Source organism: Pelodiscus sinensis, chromosome 14 (assembly GCF_052426305.1).
Source record: "Pelodiscus sinensis isolate ZL-2025 chromosome 14, ASM5242630v1, whole genome shotgun sequence".
Classification (NCBI taxonomy): domain Eukaryota; kingdom Metazoa; phylum Chordata; order Testudines; family Trionychidae; genus Pelodiscus; species Pelodiscus sinensis.
The window spans coordinates 47,787,361-47,811,048 of NC_143065.1; the positions used below are offsets into that span (position 1 = coordinate 47,787,361).

The 23,688-nt window shown below is 47.5% G+C and overlaps 1 protein-coding gene across 2 annotated transcripts in view; it reads left to right on the forward strand.

The window, feature by feature from the left end:
- The window catches only part of IQGAP1 (IQ motif containing GTPase activating protein 1), a 261,663-nt gene that overhangs the window by 163,261 nt on the left and 74,714 nt on the right, over positions 1-23,688 (forward strand). For both annotated transcript variants that reach the window (XM_075916963.2, XM_075916961.2), the window contains exons 20-26: positions 656-739; positions 2,389-2,460; positions 2,551-2,620; positions 3,047-3,255; positions 11,105-11,260; positions 11,693-11,856; positions 17,472-17,696. In XM_075916963.2, coding sequence (XP_075773078.1) covers positions 656-739; positions 2,389-2,460; positions 2,551-2,620; positions 3,047-3,255; positions 11,105-11,260; positions 11,693-11,856; positions 17,472-17,696 — 980 coding nt within the window. The remainder of the gene's footprint in view (positions 1-655; positions 740-2,388; positions 2,461-2,550; positions 2,621-3,046; positions 3,256-11,104; positions 11,261-11,692; positions 11,857-17,471; positions 17,697-23,688) is intronic.

Here is a 23,688-nt window from a genome sequence, read left to right on the forward strand (position 1 = left end):
AAACTGACAAAACAGGCAGGGTTCCCAACCTTGGGTGGGTAAGGCAGGAGAAACATTCATGTCCTGGCTCCCTGTTGGGAGTAGGGTCCATCTGCCCAACCCTTTTGAAATTGATGAGAGCTAACAGCTGATGTAAGCAATAGTGCGTTTACAGTCACCGTCAGCATAACTACATCAATATAAGCTCTCTGCCTCCCTTATTGTTTCAGTGCAATAAAGGGCACATACATCAGCAGAACAAGGCTGTAGTGTAGACATTGACCTAATTAGGGTCTGGACTGTGCTAGCTGACTTAGGCTCACGTGGCTCAGGCGATGGGGCTGTTCAGTTACAGTGTAGCTGTTTGAGCTCAGGCTGAACCTTGTGTGGTGGGAGGGTCCCAGAGCTCAACCTGTGGCCTGATCCCAAATGTCTGCAACACACCTGTGAGCCTGAATCAGCTGGTACAAGCCAGGTGCAGATGTCTAACTGCATTGTAAATGTAACCGTGGCACATACAACATTTTCATATACATTTAAAAACAACAAATCATGAATCTCTACTTTTATACCTGGCCAAAGGCAAACTTGGGAAGATGACCACCACTGGGCTGGTCACAAAGTAATAAATGCCCTGCACAGTAACCTTGTGTGTCTGTGTGTTCTCTGGTTTCAGTCTCAGTGGCGTGGCTACAAGCAACGAAAGGAATACCAAGATCGCTTGGCCTACCTGCGAGCACACAGAGATCAAGTCGTGAAGGTATGATGTCTTGGAAGTATCTGCTCATTAGAGGTGGAAAAGGACTTTCAGGTCCTATCGTCCACCCTCAGGAGTCATGGCAGAATCATTCAGTATCATGGATTATGACTGTTTTTAGGTCTTTGTCCAGTGTAATTTTTTAAAATCACCAGAGCCGCTATGTCTTTTCTTGATAGAAAATTCCACTGCCTCCCCAGTCTCATGGTCAGAAAGTTTTTTCTAATGTTCATCCGATATCCTTAAATTTACCCCATTCTCCTAATTATATGAGCCAAAATAATCCCTATCCTTTCCTGGCCTCAATATCCTTTAGCTATTTATAGATCGTTAGGATTATTCTTATCAATAAACTAGGTAAATACAACTTAGATGGGGCTACTATAAGTAGGGTGCATAACTGGCTTGATAACCGTATTCAGAGAGTAGTTATTAATGGTTCACAATCCTGTTGGAAAGGTATAACAAGTGGGGTTCCGCAGGGGTCTGTTTTTGGACCGGCTCTGTTCAATATCTTCATCAACGATTTAGATATTGGTATAGAAAGTACGCTTATTAAGTTTGCAGATGATACCACGCTGGGAGGGGTTGCTACTAATCTGGAGGATAGGGTCATGATTCAAAATGACCTGGACAAATTGGAGAAATGGTCTGAGGTAAATAGGATGAAGTTTAATAAAGACAAATGCAAAGTGTTCCACTTAGGAAGGAACAATCAGTTTCACACATGCAGAATGGGAAGCGACTGTCTGGGAAGGAGTATGGCAGAAAGGGATCTAGGGGTTATAGTGGACCACAAGTTGAATATGAGTCATCAGTGTGATGCTGTTGCAAAGAAAGCAAACATGATCCCAGGATGCATTAACAGGTGTGTTGCAAGCAAGACACGAGAAGTCATTCTTCCGCTCTACTCTGCATTGGTTACGCCTCAATTGGAGTATTGTGTCCAGTTCTGGGCACCGCATTTCAAGAAAGATGTGGAGAAAATGGAGAGGGTCCAGAGAAGAGCAACGAGAATGATTAAAGGTCTAGAGAACATGACCTATGAAGGAAGACTGAAGGAATTGTGTTTGTTTAGTTTAGAAAAGAGAAGATTGAGGGGAGACATGATAGCAGTTTTCAGATATCTAAAGGGGTGTCATGAGGAGGGAGAAAACTTGTTCATCTTGGCCTCTGAGGGTAGAACAAGAAGCAATGGGCTTAAACTGCAGCAAGGGAGGTTTAGGTTGGACATTAGGAAAAAGTTCCTAACTGTCAGGGTAGTCAAACACTGGAATAAATTGCCCAGGGAGGTTGTGGAATCTCCATCTCTGGAGATATTTAAGAGTAGGTTAGATAAATGTCTATCAGGGATGGTCTAGAGTAAGTACTGGGTCCTGCCGTGAGGGCAGGGGACTGGACTCGATGACTCTCGAGGTCCCTTTCAGTCCTAGTATTCTATGATTTGCTGTTCTGCCTCCTCATCTGCAGTTTAGCCAAAATTTACATATTTAGCTCTTTCAATACTTCATCATGAATCAGTCCTTCAGCTCGCTGATAATTGTTGCATTTTTTTAACTTCCTCTTAATTCCTCAATGTCTTTTGGCAATAAGGTTGTTGTGTGTGGGATCCTGTCATGGAGTTTATATCTGAGTGTTGTCTTATTTCACAGATTCAGTCAGTAACCAGGATGTATCAAGCCAGGAAGCAGTATAGAGAGCGGCTGCAGTATTTCAGAGACCATGTAAGAGTCTCCTTGCTACACTACTTTTTAATATATACTTAGTGCATTACAATGTGAATGAAATTATGAGAGGTTTTTTTTTCCTCCTAGATAAATGACATTGTAAAAATCCAGGCCTTCATTCGTGCAAATAAAGCAAGAGATGACTACAAAACACTCAGTAAGTATTGCCCAGGGAATGAGGCTCGGATAGCTGTTGATTCAGTATTTCCATGGCACGTTGTTAATGTCATCTGCAGCACTAGAGACTGTGGAAGAATAGTATATGAAAGTTATTTGAGGTGGTATTCCTTTGGGAGCACCGAGGGTGATAGAAGTTTTAACTCCAGACATCACTGTAGATATTTATGGGTAAAATGCCAGCTTCTCAATTAACCGTGGCATCGCAAATTGGCCTAGATTTGATATTTGACTCTTTCCTTTGTTGCTGGTTATGCTCACATGTTGTCCCAAAATGAGTAATTTCAAAGCCTGTTAGAATCTGCTTACATTCTGTGGTGATAGAAAGATTATTCATATGCTGTTAAAATGTGTATTCAGTGATTTTTTTTTCCTCCTTGCTTGATGCTTCTTCATTTCCTCATAGTTAGTGCTGAAGACCCACCTATGGCTGTGGTCCGGAAATTTGTCCATTTACTGGATCAGAGTGACCAGGATTTTCAGGAGGAGCTTGACCTAATGAAGCTGCGTGAGGAGGTTGTAACCCTAATCCGAGCCAATCAGCAATTGGAAAATGACCTCAATCTCATGGACATCAAAATTGGACTCCTTGTGAAAAACAAAATCACATTGCAGGTATGAAGCTCACGGAGAGAGAAAGCTGAAGTACAGAGTCCAGCATATAGACCAGTTAGTGGAGGGAAACAGCCCCTGATATTCTCTCCTTGCTCTTAGCTATTTTGGACAGTTTTACTAATTGAACAATCAGTCCCACCATGGGGAAGGAAGTTCATGTGAAACGGGAACTTCCATGCATGGTCAAGACAAGTGGAAGCTGTTGGGGATTCAGAAGGACAAGTCAGTGTTATAGCACATCTTACAGCAGGAAGGAAAATAAAAGCTTGAGAGAACCAATGGGCAAGAAGAAACAGATTGGGGAGATGGGAGGGGGCTTCTGAGGTAGCTGCCAGAGAAGTGTTTGTTAAAGAAAATGGTGATTGTTCAAAACCAGGCATACAACTGCTATGCCTCTTTAATTTTTAGTTGAGAGACTGTAACACCAATGTCAGCACAGTCTCTGTCCCAGTAGCTTACACAATGTAACATAATTTTGCCTGGCACATATTAAGCCAAGGGAAGGTTCTAGTGTAAATTGTGGCAAATATACAAGGGGGCTTGTTGTTAAAATGCTTCCTAGAGAGGGGAGACTTATCTGGAGACAGCTGAGTGATTCAAACATTCCAGAATTATAACCTGGTTCTGTTTTGCTGAGTGTTCTTGAGTCAATTGCTTAATCCTTCTGTGTCACCTGTGTACATCTCTAACATGGCGCTGACCTGCCTTACACATGTAAGAATGTTAGGGAATTCAGACCCTTTACTCTGGCGCATAAGCAAAATACTTCTATTTTGATGCTAAAATGCCCATACTCACAGGTACTGTAAAAGGAGCAGCAGCTGGAGCCAATGTCTAAAGGTTATAACTCCTACTGAGTCCCACCATCTTTCCCTCTACCCCATACAGAGCTTTCCCACCTTGCCCACCCATCATCATCCTCAATATGGCAAATCCCAAAAGGACCTGACCTTTCAAATAGAGCACCAGTTGCATCAATCTCTGGCAAAATGCTGAAAGTGATTGGGTTGTATTCTCAGTTTCTGTTCATCTCTGGCAATTTTACTGTGCCATCGAATGTACCATTCACATGTTTGCTAGTTACGTAGTGACATACCTTATTACAGATGCTTAAATTCATTGGACTTGCGTTGTGCTAATAATTCTGTATAAAAAAGGCTGCCAAAACTTAACCAGAGGTGATTGGAGATGGTACTAGGTTCCGTTTGTAATAGCTTTATCCTTCTTGTAATGCTTGTGTGACGAGGTGCAGTCACAGAAGATTCCTTGGGGGTGCTTCCCAGGGTGCCATTCACCTTCCTGCTCTCTGGGGCTAATCAACACTCTGTCCTGCTGGGCCAGCTCCCTGGTCTCCCCCAGCTGAGGACCAGAGTTGAGATCACTGCCGCCCCAAGAAGCAGTACAGACACCGAAACTGCTTTGGTCCAAGGAAAATGCAGTTTTGGGCCCAGCTTCCTGGGATACCACTCCCCAAATGGGATCAGAACCCCAAATGAATTATTGAGGTAAGCCCCCTTTAGCAATGAAAAGGGGAATGTACATACTGGTTGCTGGGCTTGATAGTAAATAGTGATTTGATTAAGTACAAGCAATAGGGTTTAAGTGGAAATAAGTAAGAATAGGCAGAGCAAAGTAGATTACAGACTTAAAACAAAAAACGCTTAGCCAATTCTAACATTAAAACCTCAGTACAAACTTCTTATAAACTCGTTACAAACTCACCCTAAAACTGTTCCTTTTCCAGCTAAGCCTTCAAACCACGTACTACCTCTCCCGGGGGTCTTGGGTTCATTCCCTTGCCTATGCAAGACAAAGACCCTGCTAAGCTTCCCATTGCTTTTTGGACCTTTTCCATGAGGAAATTCCCTGGCCAGTTCCTACCAGTAGGGAGGTCATGTGACTTCCTAAGACCAACCATTTCTAAGACGTAAAGGACAAAAGACTAGTTCCATATGCTTGCCCAGACATTGAGGCTTCCCAGCATTGGAAACACTCTTAATGGCTTTCCTTAGCACGTTTCAAACCCTCAAGCATTCTGTACTCCATGTGTCTTAGTTCACACACAAGAGTGATGCACACACCAAAATAAGATCCACAGATCCAGCAGATTATGACATGGAGATTGATAGGTTAGAATGAGATAATTTGTCTAAAGCACCTTGGAGTTAGGCATGTTTGTACCCATAAGTCCATTTCATAAAGCATGGTGGGGGCAGTCCATCCCAGCTTGTTCATGTTACATTAAATTAATGGAGATTGCCTATCTCCTAGAACTGGAAGGGACCTTGAAAGGTCATTGAGTCCAGTCCCCTGCCTTCACAGCAGGACCAAGTACCATCCCTGACAATTTTTGCCCCAAATCCCTAAATGGCCTCCGCAAGGATTGAACTCACAATCCTGGGTTTAGCAGGGCAATGCTCAAACCACTGAGCTATCCCTCCCCCCATGTTGATTCAGATCAGATGTGTGCACACGCATGTGCACAGTAGCCAGAATTTTTTCCCAGCAGGAACTATTGGGTCTGCCTGGATGCCCCCTGGAGTTGTGCCTTCATGGCTCCCACTATGGAACTCTTCTGACCCGCCACCCTCTCAGTTGCTTATCATCAATGATGGTAGCTGGGACTTCCCTTGTCCTTGCTGCTGCACGTGACTTAGCACTTTGATTCCTGTTGGACTCACCTTGCTTATTCAGTTAGTGTAGTTTAGTATAGTTAGTCACTTGTGAGTTTCCATTACAGGGTTTCAGTGGCCCTTCTTGACTCCATGGTCTTTCCAAGTTCAGGGTTAGAACCATGGGTCTTTTTCAGGGGCTGCTTCACTTGTCTGCAACCTTTATCCCATCATGTCCAAAGGCTGAGCAGTTATCTCTGGTGTGAATGCCAGCAATTGCAGCACTCTTGCCAACATCAACAACAACTGTGGTGCCCTTTTCGATAACGTCCTCAGTACCAGTAGCTCAGGTTATGGCACCAGCTCTGGCACCGACACTGATGCTGTTATTGATGCTGCCTGTGCTGTCATCGTTTACCACCACGTGGTGTTTCAAAGTGGCAGCGCCACACAGCTGATCCCAGGCTCAGCTGTGCAGTGCTGCTGCTTTGAAGTATCTGGTAGACGCAGCAAAGTGGCGAGGGAGGGGAGGCGGGGAATCAACTAGTCCTTAACATTCTTACTGCTTCCCCCAGCTTCTATTGGTCAGGAGCGGCGATCCAATAGAAGTGGCTATCATATACCTAGACTTTAGTAAGGCATTTGATACGGTCTCGCATGATATTCTTCTTGATAAACTAGGCAAATATAACTTAGATAGGGCCACAATAAGGTGGGTGCATAATTGGCTGGATAACCGTAGTCAGAGAGTTGTTGTTAACGGTGCTAAATCCTGCTGGAAAGGGATAACAAGTGGAGTTCCTCAAGGGTCTGTTTTGGGACCCGTACTGTTCAATATCTTCATCAATGATGTAGATATTGGGATAGAGAGTACGCTTATTAAGTTTGCAGATGATACCAAACTGGGTGGGGTTGCAACTTCTTTGGAGGATAGGGACATAATTCAAAATGACCTTAGCAAGTTAGAGAAATGGTCAGAGGTAAACAGGATGAGGTTTAATAAAGAGAAATGCAAAGTGCTCCACTTAGGAAGGAACAATCAGTTCCATACATACAAGATGGGAAGCGACTGTGTAGGAAGGAGCATGGCGGAAAGGGATCTAGGGGTCATAGTGGACCACAAGTTGAATATGAATCAACAGTGTGATGCTGCTGCAAAAAAAGCAAATATGATTCTAGGTTGTATCAACAGGTGTGTTGTAAGCAAAACTCGTGAAGTCATTCTGCCGCTCTACTCTGCACTAGTTAGGCCTCAGCTGGAGTACTGTGTCCAGTTCTGGGCGCCACATTTCAAGAAAGATGTGGAGAAATTGGAAAGGGTACAGAGAAGAGCAACAAGAATGATTAAAGGTCTAGAGAACATGACCTATGAAGCCAGGCTTCATGAACTGGGCTTGTTTAGTTTGGAAAAAAGAAGATTAAGGGGGGACATGATAGCGGTTTTCAAATATCTAAAAGGGTGTCACAGGGAGGAAGGAGAAAATTTGTTCCTCTTGGTTTCTGAGGACAGGACAAGGAGTAATGGGCTTAAAGTGCAGCAGGGGAGGTTTAGATTGGACATTAGGAAAAAATTCCTAACTGTCAGGGTGGTCAAATATTGGAATAAATTGCCAAGGGAGGTGGTGGACTCTCCCTCTCTGGAGATATTTAAGAACAGGTTAGATAGACATCTGTCAGGGATGGTATAGACAGAGCTTGGTCCTGCCTTGAGGGCGGGGGGCTGGACTCGATGACCTCTCGAGGTCCCTTCCAGTCCTATGATTCTATGATATAGCAGCAGTTGGCCTGCCAGGAGTTAACCCTGTCAGACCAGATCCAGCCTGCAGGACAGTATTTGCTCATCCCTGCAATAGAGGGAGTTTTCTGGCAAGCTCGATATTATGACAACCCCTTTGACTCATAGACTTTAAGATCAGAAAGGACATTCATGGTGATGTAGTCTGACCTCCTGCACATCACAGGTCACAGAACATCGCCCACCCATTCCTGAAATAGCCTCTTAACTCTGGATGAAGTCTGGAAACTGGTCAAGTATGTAACAGCTGATCTGCCGTGTCAGAGTTCTCTTGGGACAGGGTAGTGCTGTGCTGGTGGCTGCTTTGATGGCAGTGTCTAGGAACTTAGATTTTGTGATTGTGCACCTCAGGATGCCAGGCCAAAACTCCTCTCTAGTCTTTCTGGGGCGCTTCCATGCCCTTCTCAGACACTCTGCAAGAGTCAGAACTTCCTGAGCCTGGCAGTCCCAGGCTGGGTTTACAAGACCAAAATTGCATTGTATTACAGAAAGGCCATTATTAACACTAGACACAGCACTGCCCCCACCCCTTTCAAATGCTCCCACTGTTCATATACCTAGCACCGCTGACTGTCCAGGAGCGAGTGTCCATTACATATAGGACCCCCATAATGGTGAGTTCACCACAGGGGCAGCAGGAGAAAACCTAGGTGCAGTGGGATAGGGAAAAGGGACAGGAAAACCATTGGTGTAGCAGCACAGGTGAGGGTATCCCTTCGTGCAGCTTGGTAGGGGAAAAGGCAGGTAGGGGAAAAGGCAGGGGAAGGCCCTTGCAGTAGACTGGCAGAGAAATCCCTTTGTGCCACCGGCCAGGGATTCTCATTCTTGCCAGGAGCAGGGGTTTTCATGCCTGGTGGGATGGTGCTCTGGGCAGGTATGAAATTGGAAGAGCACTGTGGTGGGGAATGAAAGTTAGTAATGGCTGCTTAGGGTGAGCAGGGAAGCAAAAGAAGATCTTTTACTTGACTGTGGGTTTGGGCACAGTGCCAAGGAAATGTCAGCCTTCAGGAGACAAATACCATTTTTGCTTTGCCAGCTAATTTGAGGAGAAGGATGGCGCAGCTTTCGATGAGGTCTGTTGGCTGTCTGACTGACCCACCGCTGGGAGCATCACACAGAACCAAAAAGCATCTTTTCTCATAGAATCATAGAATGCTAGAACTGGCAGGTACCTTGAGAGGTCATCAAGTCCAGTCCCCTGCCCTCACAGCAGGACCAAGCGTCATCTAGACCAGCCCTGACAGATGTCTATCTAACCTGCTCTTAAATATCTCCAGAGATGGAGATTCCACAACCTCCCCAGGGAATTTATTCCAGTGTTTAACTACCCTGACAGGAAATTTTTCCTAGTGTGCATCTTAAACCTCCCTTGCTGCAATTTAAGCCCATTGCTTCTTGTCCTGTCCTCAGACACCAAGGAGAAGAATTTTTCTCCCTCCTCCTTGTAATACCCTTTAGATACTTCTATAACCTTTCTGCTCCTGGCAAGTCGCTTCGGTGCTTTCCAAGACCCAACTCACTTAGCAGACACATCAGCCACAGGCTGCGAGGGCTGCTTCTTCGAGGGGACAAAACAGCTCTTGACTGCAAGTTTCTATGGATGACGAGTCTTCCTCTGGCTGTGGGTCCCTCTCTCCCTCAGCACATTCTGCCACAGTTTTCTCCTTGGTGCACTGTTTAATGCCCCCTGACTCCTGAGGGATCTATGGTGGTCTTCACAGTGATTCAGCTTCAAGTATCTCGGTCAGCTCTTGTAGAACTTGCAGTTGTGGCCCAGCACCGGAGCAGCATTTTGCTTCCTGTGTCATGTGGGAAACATTTTGCAGCTCCTTCACTTAGACCCTTCATTGCAGTTCCCCCAGTCCTGGCCCCTTTCAGTCGTGCATCTAGGGTTGTGTGTGTAGGTAATATAATTCCTATGGCCGGAGCACAGCTGGATCTGGGATCGCCTCCTCTCCCAATCGCTTGTGAGGTCCAGCATTTTGGCATGGCTCCAACCTGGACTACTTCTGATGTGTAGTCAGGCATGGCCAGCTGGAGAGTTGCACTGAGAACAAATCAGGCATCAGAGCAAACAGGAAGGAGACTTTCAAATTTGAAAACTCAGAGGGCGAGTCTGAGAGTTGGTCAGTGGAGTAGAATTGCAACAGATCACCAGAGAGGTAAGGACAGGCATCGTGGGAAGGGTGCAGGAAGCCACTCGGCACACTACACTATGGTGTTTACACTGGCACACCAGCACACTATCCAGAGCGCATTAAGCTCTATGCTTCTTGCAGAGGTGGTGCGCACTAAGTTCCTTGTCAGTGAGAACACCCCTTACTGAGCAGTAATTTGCCAATATAGAGTTGATGTTAGGCGCACTAGCTTGGCAGTTTTCTAAATGAATGGTGCACTTTTATCAGCAGACGTGGATTGTCACTGTTGAGTTCAGTACATTTCGAAACTGATACATTGTGACTGTTAACTGATAACCTTAATGAAAACACAATCATAGTCCTAGTAAACCATGTGGGCAGTACCATCTCTGCTTAGGACTCTTCAGACCAGGGGTGGGGAACCTCAGGCCTGGGGGCCAGATGCAGCCCCCAGCTTGCCTGAATCCAGCCCCCTGAGGCTCAGCCACCCCCACCCCCCAGCACTGAGGAGCCTATGCTGGCACTCCAGGCCCCCACCCCCACACCTCCGGCTGTCTCACCGTGGGGCTGGAGCACACAAAATCTACTAGACTGGGCTTCCCTAGGCTCTGGCATGAGAGGAGAATATGGGGAGTGTCTTTCTTCTTCTCATTCAGGGGCCACATCAGTAAGGATTTGTGTGGGTGGTTTTTGCTTCTACCCAGTACTGAAATTCCTGTGAATACTGGCCAGGGTTCCTACCTAAGAATTTAAATCACCTATGATCTTGATGACATCTTGTTTCAGTTTCATTTAAGGGTTGAGTGTGTATGCTGAGGAAAATCTGTCATCTGCGGTTGTATTGTTGGCCTTGGTATTGATGGGACCATATTCTGTGATGATTGTCATTTTCACTCAGCACATAGTCAACCTGTGGAACTCCTTGCCAGAGGATGTGGTGAAGGCTAGAACTTTAACAGGGTTCAAAAAAGAGCGAGATAGATTCATGGAGGCGAGGTCCATCAATGGCTATTAGCCAGGATGGGTAGGAATGGTGTCCCTAGCCTCTTTTTCTCCAGAGGTGACGGGAGGAATCATGTGAGGATTACCTGTTGTGATCCCTCCCTCTGGTGCATCTGGCATTGGCCACTGTTGGCAGACAGGGTACTGGGCTGGATGGACCTTTGGTCTGACCCAGTATGGCCGTTCTTGTGTTCCATCAGTACAATGTTAATAGAGTTAAAAAAGACAGAGTTTTTAAAAATGTGAATGAGGATTTGGGGATTTAAAGTTAAATTTGAGTCTTTTTCTGTTTGTCTTCACAGGATGTTGTGTCTCATAGTAAGAAACTTACAAAGAAGAACAAGGAGCAGCTGTCTGACATGATGATGCTCAACAAACAGAGGGGAGGTTTGAAGGCTCTAAGCAAAGAGAAGAGGGAGAAGCTGGAAGCATATCAGCACCTATTTTACTTGCTTCAGGTGAGCAGCTCCCCTCTCGCTGCTTTTCCAGCTCCTGCCATGGAGATGTCTGTCTTGAGTCAGTCGTCTGTGCACTGTACTTTGGACCCATCATTGCCAACAGTTGTCTCTGTGGGAATTAATGCTGACTAGGGATGTAAAATTCTATGTAATCAGTTAACTAGTTTGATTAAACTGTGGCGGGTGAGAGGGCTGGAGTGGCCCCTGCCAGCTGGGCTGTAGCAGCACGCACGCACACACACCCCACCACAGGCAGGGACTGCTCCAGCCTGACTGTTCTGGTTCTTGTGTGGGGTTGCCGGCTCCCAGCCCTCTCTGGAGAAGCCCTCTGCCCACAGTTAACCAGTCACCTGCCAAGCATCACCCTTAATGGTTACCCATAATCTGTTAACATCCCTAATGCTGATGCTTCATTATTTGTTGTTGTTGTAGACTAACCCTACCTACCTGGCCAAGCTGATTTTTCAGATGCCTCAGAACAAATCCACCAAATTTATGGATTCTGTAATCTTCACCCTGTATAACTATGCATCCAATCAGAGAGAAGAATATCTGTTACTTCGGCTTTTCCAGACTGCACTTCAGGAGGAAATCAAGTATGTGGTGCCATGGCATTACTTAAGGGATGGCTTAAGCACCTGATGCCTGCTACATTGTTTCTCTCTGTTCATGCTTGGGTCCTCAGTTTCTTTATAAGAATCATTTTGGTTTCCCCTGAAGCACAAAGAAATATCTGTAACAGAGAGGTAGCCATGTTAGTCTGATCTTGGTAAAACACAAAAAGCCTCCATGTAGCACTTTAAAGACTAACAAGATGGTTTATTAGGTGATGAGCTTTCATGGGGCAGACCCACGAAAGTTCCCTATATTTCATGGGGAATATGATCTGAAGAAGTGGGTCTGCCCCACGAAAGCTCATCACCTAATAAACCATCTTGTTAGTCTTTAAAGTGCTACATGACTGCTAAAGAAATATCTGTGTAGCTTGGAGAGAAGTTGTTCATTGATAGCCACTGAGAGTGAAAACAAACCTCTTTACACTAAGTTTTAAGGTGATTTTATTTTAGATTAAAAGCATCTGCTTTCCTGAAGCAGCAAACTGTGGCTAATGAACCTGTTTTGGAAAAACTTGTAGCAAAATATAAAGTGATTTAAACTGCTGTTGTGCCTAGAGTAGCTCCAGATTTGTAAGCCAATAAGAAGCATAGTAAAGGAGAACCAGGATGACTAAGAGCTTGTCTATATGGCAAATTAGTGCACGCTACCCTAGAGTTCGAATCTACAATGCGCTAACTTGCCATGAGGACACTGAGCTTTGCAGTAGTATACCACTAAGCCAAGTTGTGGGGCCACACATGATGTTACTGCAGGGCAAGCTGGTACACTATATATTCACACGCTTGATTGTTACATAGCAACTTTCCATACGGACAGGTCCTAAGAAACTGAAATGCAGACTGAGCTTGTCCTGGATTTTCAACAGTTAATGAGAATGCAAGAGCTCAGGAATGCTATTGTGGTTTACATTTTTATAGGTGCTCCGTTTGTAGACACAGGTTCAGCATATTTTTGTGATCATGTCACACCATAGTCTAATTCCTACCAGTGCACAGCTGGGACCTCATTACTGAAAAACAATATAAACTATCACAATAGAGACGTTTCTATTCATTTGTTACTTTCATGCTTTGCCATATACTACTAAATGTAGTTCTTCGAGGGCTTGCTCATGCCAGTTCATTCTAGGCATGTGCGCATCCATGTGCACAGTACATGGAGATTTTTGCCTGAGCAGTATCCATAAGGTCAGCTGTGGTGTTCCTCTGAGTGCTGCATTCTTGCATTGGTATAGAAGTGCTGTTGACCCTACGCCCTCTCAGTTCCTTCTTAGCACCCTTGACGGTTGGTTAGAGCTTTGCAATCACAAGAGCATTAGCCTTTCTTCACCAGCCCATTGTCTGTCCGTCTTTTGTATGTAGTTTATGTGCTTATGTACAGGTTGAATCTCCCAAATCCAGGAGACTCTGGTCTGGCAATATCTGGTCCTGCTGGACCACAGAGCCCCATAGGTGGTAACAGGAGCCAGCTAAGAGGACGTGGGGCTGAGGAGCCCCATCTGGACCAGGCGGTGGTGGCTGGGGGACTCCTACCCTGGCCAAGGAACCCCTGCTGTCAGCTGGGACAGGCAGCCGGGGAATCCTGGCCCTAACTAGGGAACCCCAGTTGCAGCAGGGTTTCCGGTGACAGGCGGCCCAGCTGGGGACTCCCCTTCTCCCCCTGGCAGCAGGACCGGTGGCGGCTGGATGACCCTGATTTGGAACCCCAGGATACTCCTTATGACATCAGGGCTGGATTAGGCAGCCCCAGCCATGGAACCCATAGCTGAAGCAGGTCTGGCAGGGGCGGGTGGCCCCTCCTGGAGAACCCAGGGAGTTCCTAGCAGAGGCACGGTGTGGCTGGGCTATCTTGGCTGTGGAAATCGCAGCTAAAGCAGGGCTGGCAAAGGGAGGTGGCCCGGGGCCAGCACTAGCAATGGCATGGTGTGGCCCGGGTGATCCCCGCCGTGGAACCCCCATTGGCATTGGAGCTGGAGGCAGCTGGATAGTCCCAGCCTGGAAACTCTGGGGAACACTATGTGGGAGCTCGGCCAGCAGCAGCCAGGCTGTCCCAGCCGGGAACTCTGGGAGACCTTGGGGCAGTGTGAAGGTATCAGGATGGGGACCCTGTGTCAGGCCAGCATTAGCGGGGCCAATGGTAGGGCAGGGAGCCCGAAGGAGAAGAGCCCAGGAGCGAAGCAGCCCACAGGGAAGGACTGACCTCCCCTGGTCTGGCAGATTCCCTGGTTCGGGACAGCTCGTGTCCTGAGGTTGCCAGACCAGGGCGGTTCAACCTGTAGTTAAGAGTTCTGGCTGGGACTTCACCCTGGAGCAAGGCATGTCCTGCTGTCCTGGTTTTAAACCACACATCATGCAGTACAGATCCTGGTTGCAGTCTTCTGGGATATTCCAGGAGATTCAGGCCATTGTACAAAACCTTCTGCTTGTGGGGATAGGACTCTTCTTCTCCAAGCTTGTGCACTGGAGACTGCATGGTCTTAAAGGTTCCCATGCATCCTCTGCTCTTTGGGCCTCCATACTCCTTAGCAAGCTAAGAAGCTGTTTTCCCCACAGTCTCCTCACCTCCACAGCCTAGGGGCTTAGCTAGTTTGATTAGAACTATTGCAAAACAATTGAGTTAGGGAATGCTAGCAGCAGCTAAGGCTGTCACTGGTGGTAAGAAAGAACTGAGGAAGTAGGGGCCGGGGAGTGTCCTATATAGCATGGTATATGTGCGCCACTCCAAGGGGTGCTGGGGACCACAGCCCCTGGGGTAGTGCTTAGGGAAAACTTCTGGTGCCGGTGCATGTGGCAAGTACACACACCTATGCTGAATGGACCTGAGCAACACATCTCGAGGAACAATAGTTTCAGAAGAGATAACTATCTTTTCCAAGCTATGGCAGACCTCATCTTGTGTGTGCAAGTTTACCCTCTCACCACTACTCACGTGCTTGTGATTTTTGGGCCACATAGGGGCTTATGTGGTCCAACATATGCAGCTCCATCCCCAGATCCCTGCAGGCACTGCTGGCGTAGGTCTGTGTCCTCACACACACAGCATTGGATCACGTATTGTCATAACTCATCTGGTGGCAGAATCCTGCATCAGTGTTGGAGGTGGTTCCCTTTGTGGCTCCATCCCTGTCAGTTACCCTTGTCTCTGATGTCTCAGACCTGGGGTGGTCGAGTCATGATTGCTTCCTCCACCTCAGCATCAGGGAACTCAGAGCTGTTCCCCTGGCTTGCCACGCCTTCCTATCTCAAATAAAAAGCAGGGTGGTCTGGGTGCTGACAGACAATACAGCAGCTATGTTCTATATCAACAAGCAAAGCAGAGCAGATCATCTGCTCTTTGCCAAGTTGCCTTCAAGCTCTGTGACTTCTGTGTATAACACGGCATCCATCTCATAGTCACACATCTCCTTGGGGCCAGGAACAGTTGGGCGGATATCCTCAGCAGGACCTTCTTGTCTCACCGTGCGTGGGTCTTGCATCTGGACCTCGTCAGCATCATGCTTCAGAGTTGGGGATTCCCCAGGTGGACTTGTTTGCATCCAGGCAGAACCAGAAATGCCCCATTTTCTGCTTATTTCGGGGGATTGACAAGATCCCTGTTAGATGTTTTTCAGCTCTTACAGGTGTGGGCTCTGTTTTATGCTGTGCCTTTAATGCTGTTAATTCACAGAGTCCTTATGAAGATCAAGCATGATAGAATAAAGGTGATCCTCATAGTGGCGGTTTTGTTATGCCAGCACTGGTCTGGCATGCTTCTGAACCTCTCGGTAGCTGCTTAATTACAGCTACTTCTTCAGCTGAGACTGCTGTCCCAAAACCGAGGCAGTCTCCTGCATCCGAACCTAGTGGAACTGCTTGACTGTTGCATGGTTAAATATGGAGGAGCAGGAGTGCTCAGCTGGTATTCAGTTAGTTTTGTTGGGCAGTAGAAAGCCTTCCACCAGAGCAATCTTCCAGGCCAAATGGAAGCTGTTCGCTTGTTGGACCTCAGATAAAGGCATTCTGCCCAGCCAGGCCTCACCACAGTTAATCCTTGGCTATTTTCTGTATCTCAAGCTTCAAGGCCTGCCCCTTTCATCTATCTAAGACCACTTGGCTGCTCTCTCAGCCTTTTGTCCATCGCTCAAGGATAGACCATTTTTTTGCGTGAGGCATTTTGCTTAGGGAGCTTGTGGAATCTCCATGGTTGGAGATATTTAAGAGCAGGTTAGACACACATCTCTCAGGGATGGTCTAAATGGTACTTGTTCCTGCCATGAGTACTGGGGAATGATTTCTCAAGGTTCCTTCCAGTTCTGTGATTGCCAGGTTCCTCAAGGGCCTCAGGCATCTCTACCCACGTTTCTGGAAACCTCCTCTGCAGTACCTGAATCTTATGTTGTCATGGCTCATAGGGCCCGTGTGAGCCTCCATCGATACTGCCTGTGAGTTACCTGGAATGGAATCAACATGACTAGCACTCAAAGAAAAATGATTACCTACCTTTTGTAATTTGTTCTTTGAGATGTGTTGCTCATATCTGTTCCATTACCCATTGTCCTTGCCCCTCTGTTGGAGTTGTCTGCAAGAAGAAACAAGGGGGAGTAGGATTGGCGATGCCTGTATACTAGCCCATGGGCATGGTTCTGAAGGGAGTGCCACAACCATTCCTTTGGATATTGCTGAGGCTAAAATTTCTGACATCTGTGCACATGGGCCTGCTCACACCTGGAATGGGCTGACATGCGCATCATATCTCGAAGAACAGTTACAAAAGGTAGGTAACTGTTTTTATTCCTGTCTTTTATAGTGCAAGAATATATAACGAATCTTCCCTGTCCCCGTCCAAAACACACCTATTGTCTTTCCCTACAAAAATGTTTTAAGTGGTTTTTTTAATGCAGTAACAACTCAAAGCAAACTGCTACATTTCTTAGTTGAAGACACCCAATTTTGTGTCCTATGCCACTTCCTAGCACATCTGAGCTATGCATTATGGCTGTGTCTACACTGTACCCCTTTTCCGGAAAAGGGATGCAGATGAGACAAGTCGGAATTGCAAATGAAGCGGGGGATTTAAATATCCCCCGCTTCATTTGTATAAACATGGCCGCCGCTTTTTTTCGGCTCGGGGCTTTGCCGGAGAAAAGCGCCAGTCTAGACAGGATCTTTCGGAACATAAAGCCTTTTCAGAAAGATCCCTTATTCCTCTTAAAATCAGGAATAAGGGATCTTTCGGAAAAGGCTTTATTTTCCGAAAGATCCCGTCTAGACTGGCGCTTTTCTCCGGCAAAGCCCTGAGCCAGAAAAAAGCGGCAGTCATGTTTATACAAATGAAGCGGGGGATATTTAAATCCCCCGCTTCATTTGCAATTCCGACTTGTCTCATCTGCATCCCTTTTCTGGAAAAGGGGTCCAGTGTAGACACAGCCTAAGAGTCTATTTATTGGCCTTTTTCTTGTAACTTGTTTCATTGAAATTTTGTAAAACTCCACCAGCTTTACCAATAAAACCAGCATGTTTCGCCTTAAGAAGCGTAAATCATGAAATGTAAGCAATGCATAACAGGTAAAACTATTTCTAGTTTGTTTTTTTAATTGATGTTAATTCTCTTCCAGATCAAAAGTAGACCAGTTACATGAGATTGTAACTGGAAACCCCACTGTTATTAAGATGGTGGTAAGTTTTAATCGTGGTGCCCGTGGCCAGAATGCACTGAGGCAGATCCTGGCACCTGTTGTGAAGGAAATCATGGATGACAAATCACTAAACATCAAAACGGATCCTGTAGACATCTACAAATCTTGGGTTAACCAGATGGAGTCGCAAACCGGAGAGGCCAGGTATAGGAACTCTTACTACTTTGCTTTTTTACTTCTCAGCTGCCTTATGTTATCTGTTTTTTGCCTCTCTGACATCAGAATTTCTCTTCACAGTTTAAACTGGCTTTAAAGAATGTTTGACTCCTCAAATCAGTTCCTGTTGAGTAGTTGTAAAATTGATGATGGAATGTGATTTAGCTGGGTACATGTATCTGAAGTTCCAAGAAAGGGACTCAGCTTCCTACAGGAAAGGGAAATAGATCTTAGCATCACCTAGTTAATGAGACATGTAAAGGAAGCTTTCTGAGCTATAAGAGACTAGTTAACAGAGAATAGTAATAGAAATGTAGACGTGTTAGTCTGGTGTAGCTGAAGCAAAATACAGGACTATGTAGCACTTTAAAGACTAACAAGATGGTTTATTAGATGATGAGCTTTCGTGGGCCAGACCCACTTCCTCAGATCAAGTAGTGGAAGAAAATAGTCACAACCATATATACCAAAGGATACGATTTAAAAAAAATGAACACATATGAAAAGGACAAATCAAATTTCAGAACAGAAGAAGGATGGGAGGGGGAAGGTGAATGTCTGTGGGCTAATGATATTAGAGGTGATAATTAGGAAAGCTATCTTTGTAATGGGTAAGATAACTAGATCCTTTGTTTAGACTCAGATGTAAAGTGTCGAATTTTAGCATGAATGACAGTTCAGAGGATTCCCTTTCAAGTGCAGATTTAAAAGGTCTTTGTAGAAGGATGCAGGTAGTTAAGTCATTGAGACAGTGTCCTTTCTGGTTGAAATGGCAAGAAACTGTTTTTTCTTTGTGATCCTGTCTAATATCTATTTTGTGGGCATTGATCCTTTGGTGAAGTGTCTGAGACATTTGTCCAATGTACATAGCAGACGGACACTTTCGGCACATGATAGCATAAATTATATTTCTGGATGCACAGGATGTGCACCAATGCACTTCTTGAAGGTCTGTGAATAAGAATAAAAGGAGTAAAAAATAAGCATGTTTACTATAGATCACCTAGCCAGGCGGAAGAGGTAAATGAGGCTTTATTTAAATGACTAACAAAATCATTCAAAGCACAGGACTTGGTGGTGATGGGGGACTTCCCCTGCCCACTTATCTATTGGCAAAACAAAACACCATGGCACAGATTATCAAACAAGTTCTCGGAATGCATTGAAGACAACTTTTTATTTTGGAAGGTGGAGAAAGCAACTAGGGAGAGGCTGTTTGTAGGTTTGATTTTGACATTTAGGAAGAAACTGAAAATGTGAAAGTCGAAGGCTGTTTTATTGAAAGTGATTGTGAAATTATACAGTTCTTCTTTGAGTGATTGCTCATGTGCGTTTGAATGAGGTGTGCGCACGCCTCATGCACGGTTTCTGGAGCGTTTTTTTCCCCAGCAGTACCCATGCAGGTCGCCTCCTGGAGTGGCGCCGCTATAACGAAGCATAAATACCCCTGTCGGCGCTCCCCCTCCTCAGTTCCTTCTTTCGTTGGAGCTTCGCTGTTATCGCAACAGATCCTAGTGAGTGCTAATTATTGCCCGTTGGCAGTTGTTTCTTTCATTGTTTTCAAGTAGTTAATAGTGTTTGCAGTTCATTATCTCTCCCCTCCGGGGGAGGGGGATTCCAGGGCCGCATGGCTTCAAACCTTGTGCGTCCTGTGCTAAACCAATGCCTAAGAAGACCCCCATGAGTCTTGCCTAAAGCATCTAAGGGAATCTCATCTTACGGACTTGTGCAAGATCTGCAGGAGTTTATGAAGAGAGGCTAAAGCTACTGGGACTTTTCAGTTTGGGAAAGAGGAGTCTGAGAGGGGATATGATAGAGGTATATAAAATCATGAGTGGTGTGGAGAGGGTGAATAAAGAAAAGTTATTCGTTAGTTTCCATTATATAAGGACTAGAGGACACCAAATTAAATTAATGGGTAGCAGGCTTAAAACTAATAAGCCAAAGTTCTTCTTCACATAGCGCATAGTCAACCTGTGGAACTCCTTGCCAGAGGAGGCTGTGAAGGCTAGAACTATAACAGAGTTTAAAGAGAAGCTAGATAATTTCATGGAGGTTAGGTCCATAAAATGCTATTAGCCACGGGGTAGGAATGGTGTCCTTGGCCTCTGTTTGTCAGAGGCTGGAGAAGGATGGCAGGAGACAAATCGCTTGATCATTGTCTTCGGTCCATCCCCTCTGGGGCACCTGGTGCTGGCCACTGTCGACAAACAGGCAACTGGGCTAGGTGGACCTTTGGTCTGACCCAGTACGGCCATTCTTACGTTCTTATGTTATGTTCTAAGCCGCATACTGAGCAAGAGAGAGATTCCCGCTTAAAACTGTTGCTTATGGAGTTGGCTCTCCAACCGGCACCTTCCTGGGACGTTGCAATGTGCAGCGCGCAGGCTTCGGTGCAGGAGGCTCAACCGGCCCGTACCGAGGCACCGGTCTCAGTCTCCGGCACCGAAGAGGAGAAAGGAAGGGAGAGGATGATTGCCAGTCCGCAAGACCCATGGTGACCGGCATCGTCCCATGTTCCCCGCTCCCAGACTCCCTGAGGAGCAGTTGAGTGGGGGCGCAGAGGAGGGGTGGTGACCCGCCACGTGCTCAGAGCCCAGGACTGATCCCCACACACCAGCCATCCACCCCTAAAACTTTTGAGGCAGCTCACGAGCTCCATTGAGCTAACGACCTCGCCTCCATAGCCATCCTGAAGGGTTCTTGCCTTCGGCACTGGGGGCCATGTTGGCACTGGTCGCAACGACCCAGCCAGTAGACTGGTCGGCGACATCAGCAGCAGCGATGCTGACACTGACACTGGAACTGATCCCGGCACCCGCAGCAGTATTGGCATTAGCACTGGCGGCGGTAGCACCGACGGCACACCAGCATGTGAGGGCGATCCGTGCAGCACCGACCTTTGCCGCCTATCACCAGGACTCATGTCTGGCACTGGCACTGGCACTGGTACTGGCACCGCATGCTGTGGCAGCACCCCCTACCTTGGCGCCGGCACCACCCCGGCACTGTCCTCAGTCCCGCTCACTGCCTGGGGTAGCAGTTGTCCGGCACTGGTGCTCCAGCACCGCAGTTAATAGGACCCCGCAGGCAGGCCCATGCGGGGAAGCCGGAGTCCATGGACAGGTATAGGACGAGCCACCTCTCCGGGCAGTCCTCCACAGCACCACCCTAGTCCACTAAAGACTATTTTTCGGCGTCTGAGCCAGAGTCAGCGCATTCAGTGGGTTCGTCAAGGGTCTCCTCCCGGCACCGTTCCCATTCTCGGCACCACCCGGTAGCTGATGAGTTACAACAGAGATGGCCCCGCAGGCCCAACCGCCGTGGCCGTTTTGGACGCCTTGGGCTTATCATCAGTGGCAGGGGCCAATGCATCCTCCCAAGGGTCCAGTGTCTTGCATCGAAGGAGCACTCCGTCTGCCTCGGCATTGAGACCACCCGTGTCATCTAGCCCACAGAGACAGGAGGGGGTAGAGGAATCGTCCACTGTGGCAGACCCGCCACCTGCCCGGGTGGAGCCTCCGCAAGCTACCCAGTCTCCAGAGGTGGGAGAAGGTCCTGCACTCACTCGGGAGTCCTCCTCGTTGTCCCCAGACGAAGCCCTGGCGGACCTGGCCCCGTCCATGCCGTCGGTAGATGCTTGGGTGCACCAGGAGCTGCTTCGTAGACTGGCAGCTAACTTGGGGGGTGCAAGTGGAGCCAGTGACTGAGGACGCTGACCCAGTGGTGGACACAGGGGCTAAGATCACGAATACCTTGTGGCAGGCCCCAGTATCTATTACCCCCACTCTCAAAGGGGTTGAGAAGAGGTACTTTGTTCCTCAGTTGGGGCATGAGCACCTCTACTCGCACCCAGTTCCAGGCTCATTGGTGGTTCAGGCCGCCGCTCAAAAAGAAAGGCAAGGGCAGGCCAGCCCTACACCAAAGTCCAGAGAGCCTAAGCGCCTTGACCTGATGGGTTTCAAAGTCTATGCCACAGGCGGTGTCCAGCTATGCATTGCTAACCGGCAAGCGATGTTGAGTCGATATGCGTATAACGCATGGCAGATGATGGATAAGTTCTGGGACAAGCTGCCCCCAGATTCTAGGCAGGAGTTTGCAGCCATGGCTACTGAGGGGAGGACCATAGCAAGCATGGCCCTGCAGGCTGCACTAGACTCAATGGACTCAGCTGCTCGGACCATGGCCTCTGGTGTGGTCATGCATCGAGGCGCATGGCTGCAGGTGTCAGGGATTCCTCTGGACGTGCAGGCTACGATTCAAGACCTGCGGTTGCATGGAAAGTTGCTGTTCTGTGAGCATACTGACTAGAGGCTGCATAGCCTGAAGGTTACTAGGGTCACACTCAGGTCGTTGGGTATTCATACACCAGCCCCCCCAAAGGAGACAGTTCCCTGCTAGGCAGCCAGGAAGGTCGTAGTTTCAGCCTTCCCGGCCGGACCAATGAGTCATTGCCCTCGTAGTTCGAGTGGGGGTATCAGTAGTGCCGTAGGGGCCTCTTCGTCTTGAGTTAGGTGTCGTTACCTGTGGGGCAACGCAGATAGGGGCATGGGCCCACCCTCCAACCAGCAGGCTAAGCAGTCATTTTGAAGGTGCGCACGAGGACCCTGTGCCAGCCCCCACCGTCACCCCGCTGTTTGGGGACAGGTTGTCCCATTTTTTCCGAGACTGGGCCTGCATTACTTCCGACAAGTGGGTGCTGGGTTTGGTAAGGATGGGTTACTCCATCCCCTTTCTCAGTTTGCCACCTTCCCTCTCTCCCTCCCAATCCCTCTTCAGGGACCCTTCTCATGAGGTCCTACTCTGTCAGGAGGTCCTCTCGCTCATCGAAAAAGGAGTGGTAGAAAGGGTTCCTCCTCACTTGGAGGGCAGAGGGTTTTATTCCCATTATTTTATTATCTCCAAACGGAAGGGTGGGCTCTGGCCTATCCTGGATCTCAGAAAGCTCAACAGGTCGATAAGGAAAATGAGGTTCAGGATGATGACTCTGGCCTCCATCATTCTGGCCCTAGAATTAGGGGACTGGTATGCGGCCCTCGCCTTAAAGGATACCTATTTTTATGTGGCCATTTGGCCAAGTCACAGGAGATTCCTCTGATTCGTAGTGGCACAGAATCACTTCCAGTTTACCTTGCTCCCCTTTGGGCTTTCCGCTGCCCCAAGAGTTTTACAAAGTGTATGGCTGTGGTGGCGGGTTTTCTCAGAAGGCATGGAGTACAGGTTTTTCCGTACCTGGATGACTGGCTCATTCGAGGCCGGTCCAGGGACCAGGTGGTAGCCCATATATCATTTACAAGAATGCTTTTCGGGGAGCTCGGCCTCATGATAAACGAGGAAAAGTCGTTCTTAACCCCTTCTCAGGACACAGAGTTCGTAGGGGCTTACATAGATGCCAGAAGAGGTCAGGCTTGCCTCCCTAAGGCCAGATTCCAGGCGATGACTGCCATGGTGCACGACCTGATGCTATCCCCACTCACTACGGCTCAGACTTGTATGAAACTGCTTGGGGATATGGCGGCCTGCATGTATGTTGTTTGGCACGCCAGGTTGAGACTCAGATCGCTGCAGACCTAGCTGGCGAAGTCTTTCAACCAAGCCAGAGAGTGTTAGGACTCCATTCTGACGTTATCTCAGGAGGTGGTCAGCTCCCTGCAATGGTGGTCTTGAGAGGATGAGGTGTGCAAGGGGGTGCCCTTTCTGATGGAGATCCCCTCGGTCACTCTAATAACCAACACCTCAGACAAGGGTTGGAGAGTGCATGTGGCATACCACAGGACTCAAGGGCTATGGGCTCCTCACGAGTGAAACCTACATATAAACGTCAGGGAGTTGAGAGCTGCCAGAAGGTCATCCAAGGTCTTACTGGCCAATCTCTCGGGGAAATCAGTGTCGGCCATGTTGTATATAAACAAACAGGGGGGCTTGCTCCTCTCGCTTGTGCCAGGAGGCGGTTCTCCTTTGGGAGTTCTGCATAGCCCAC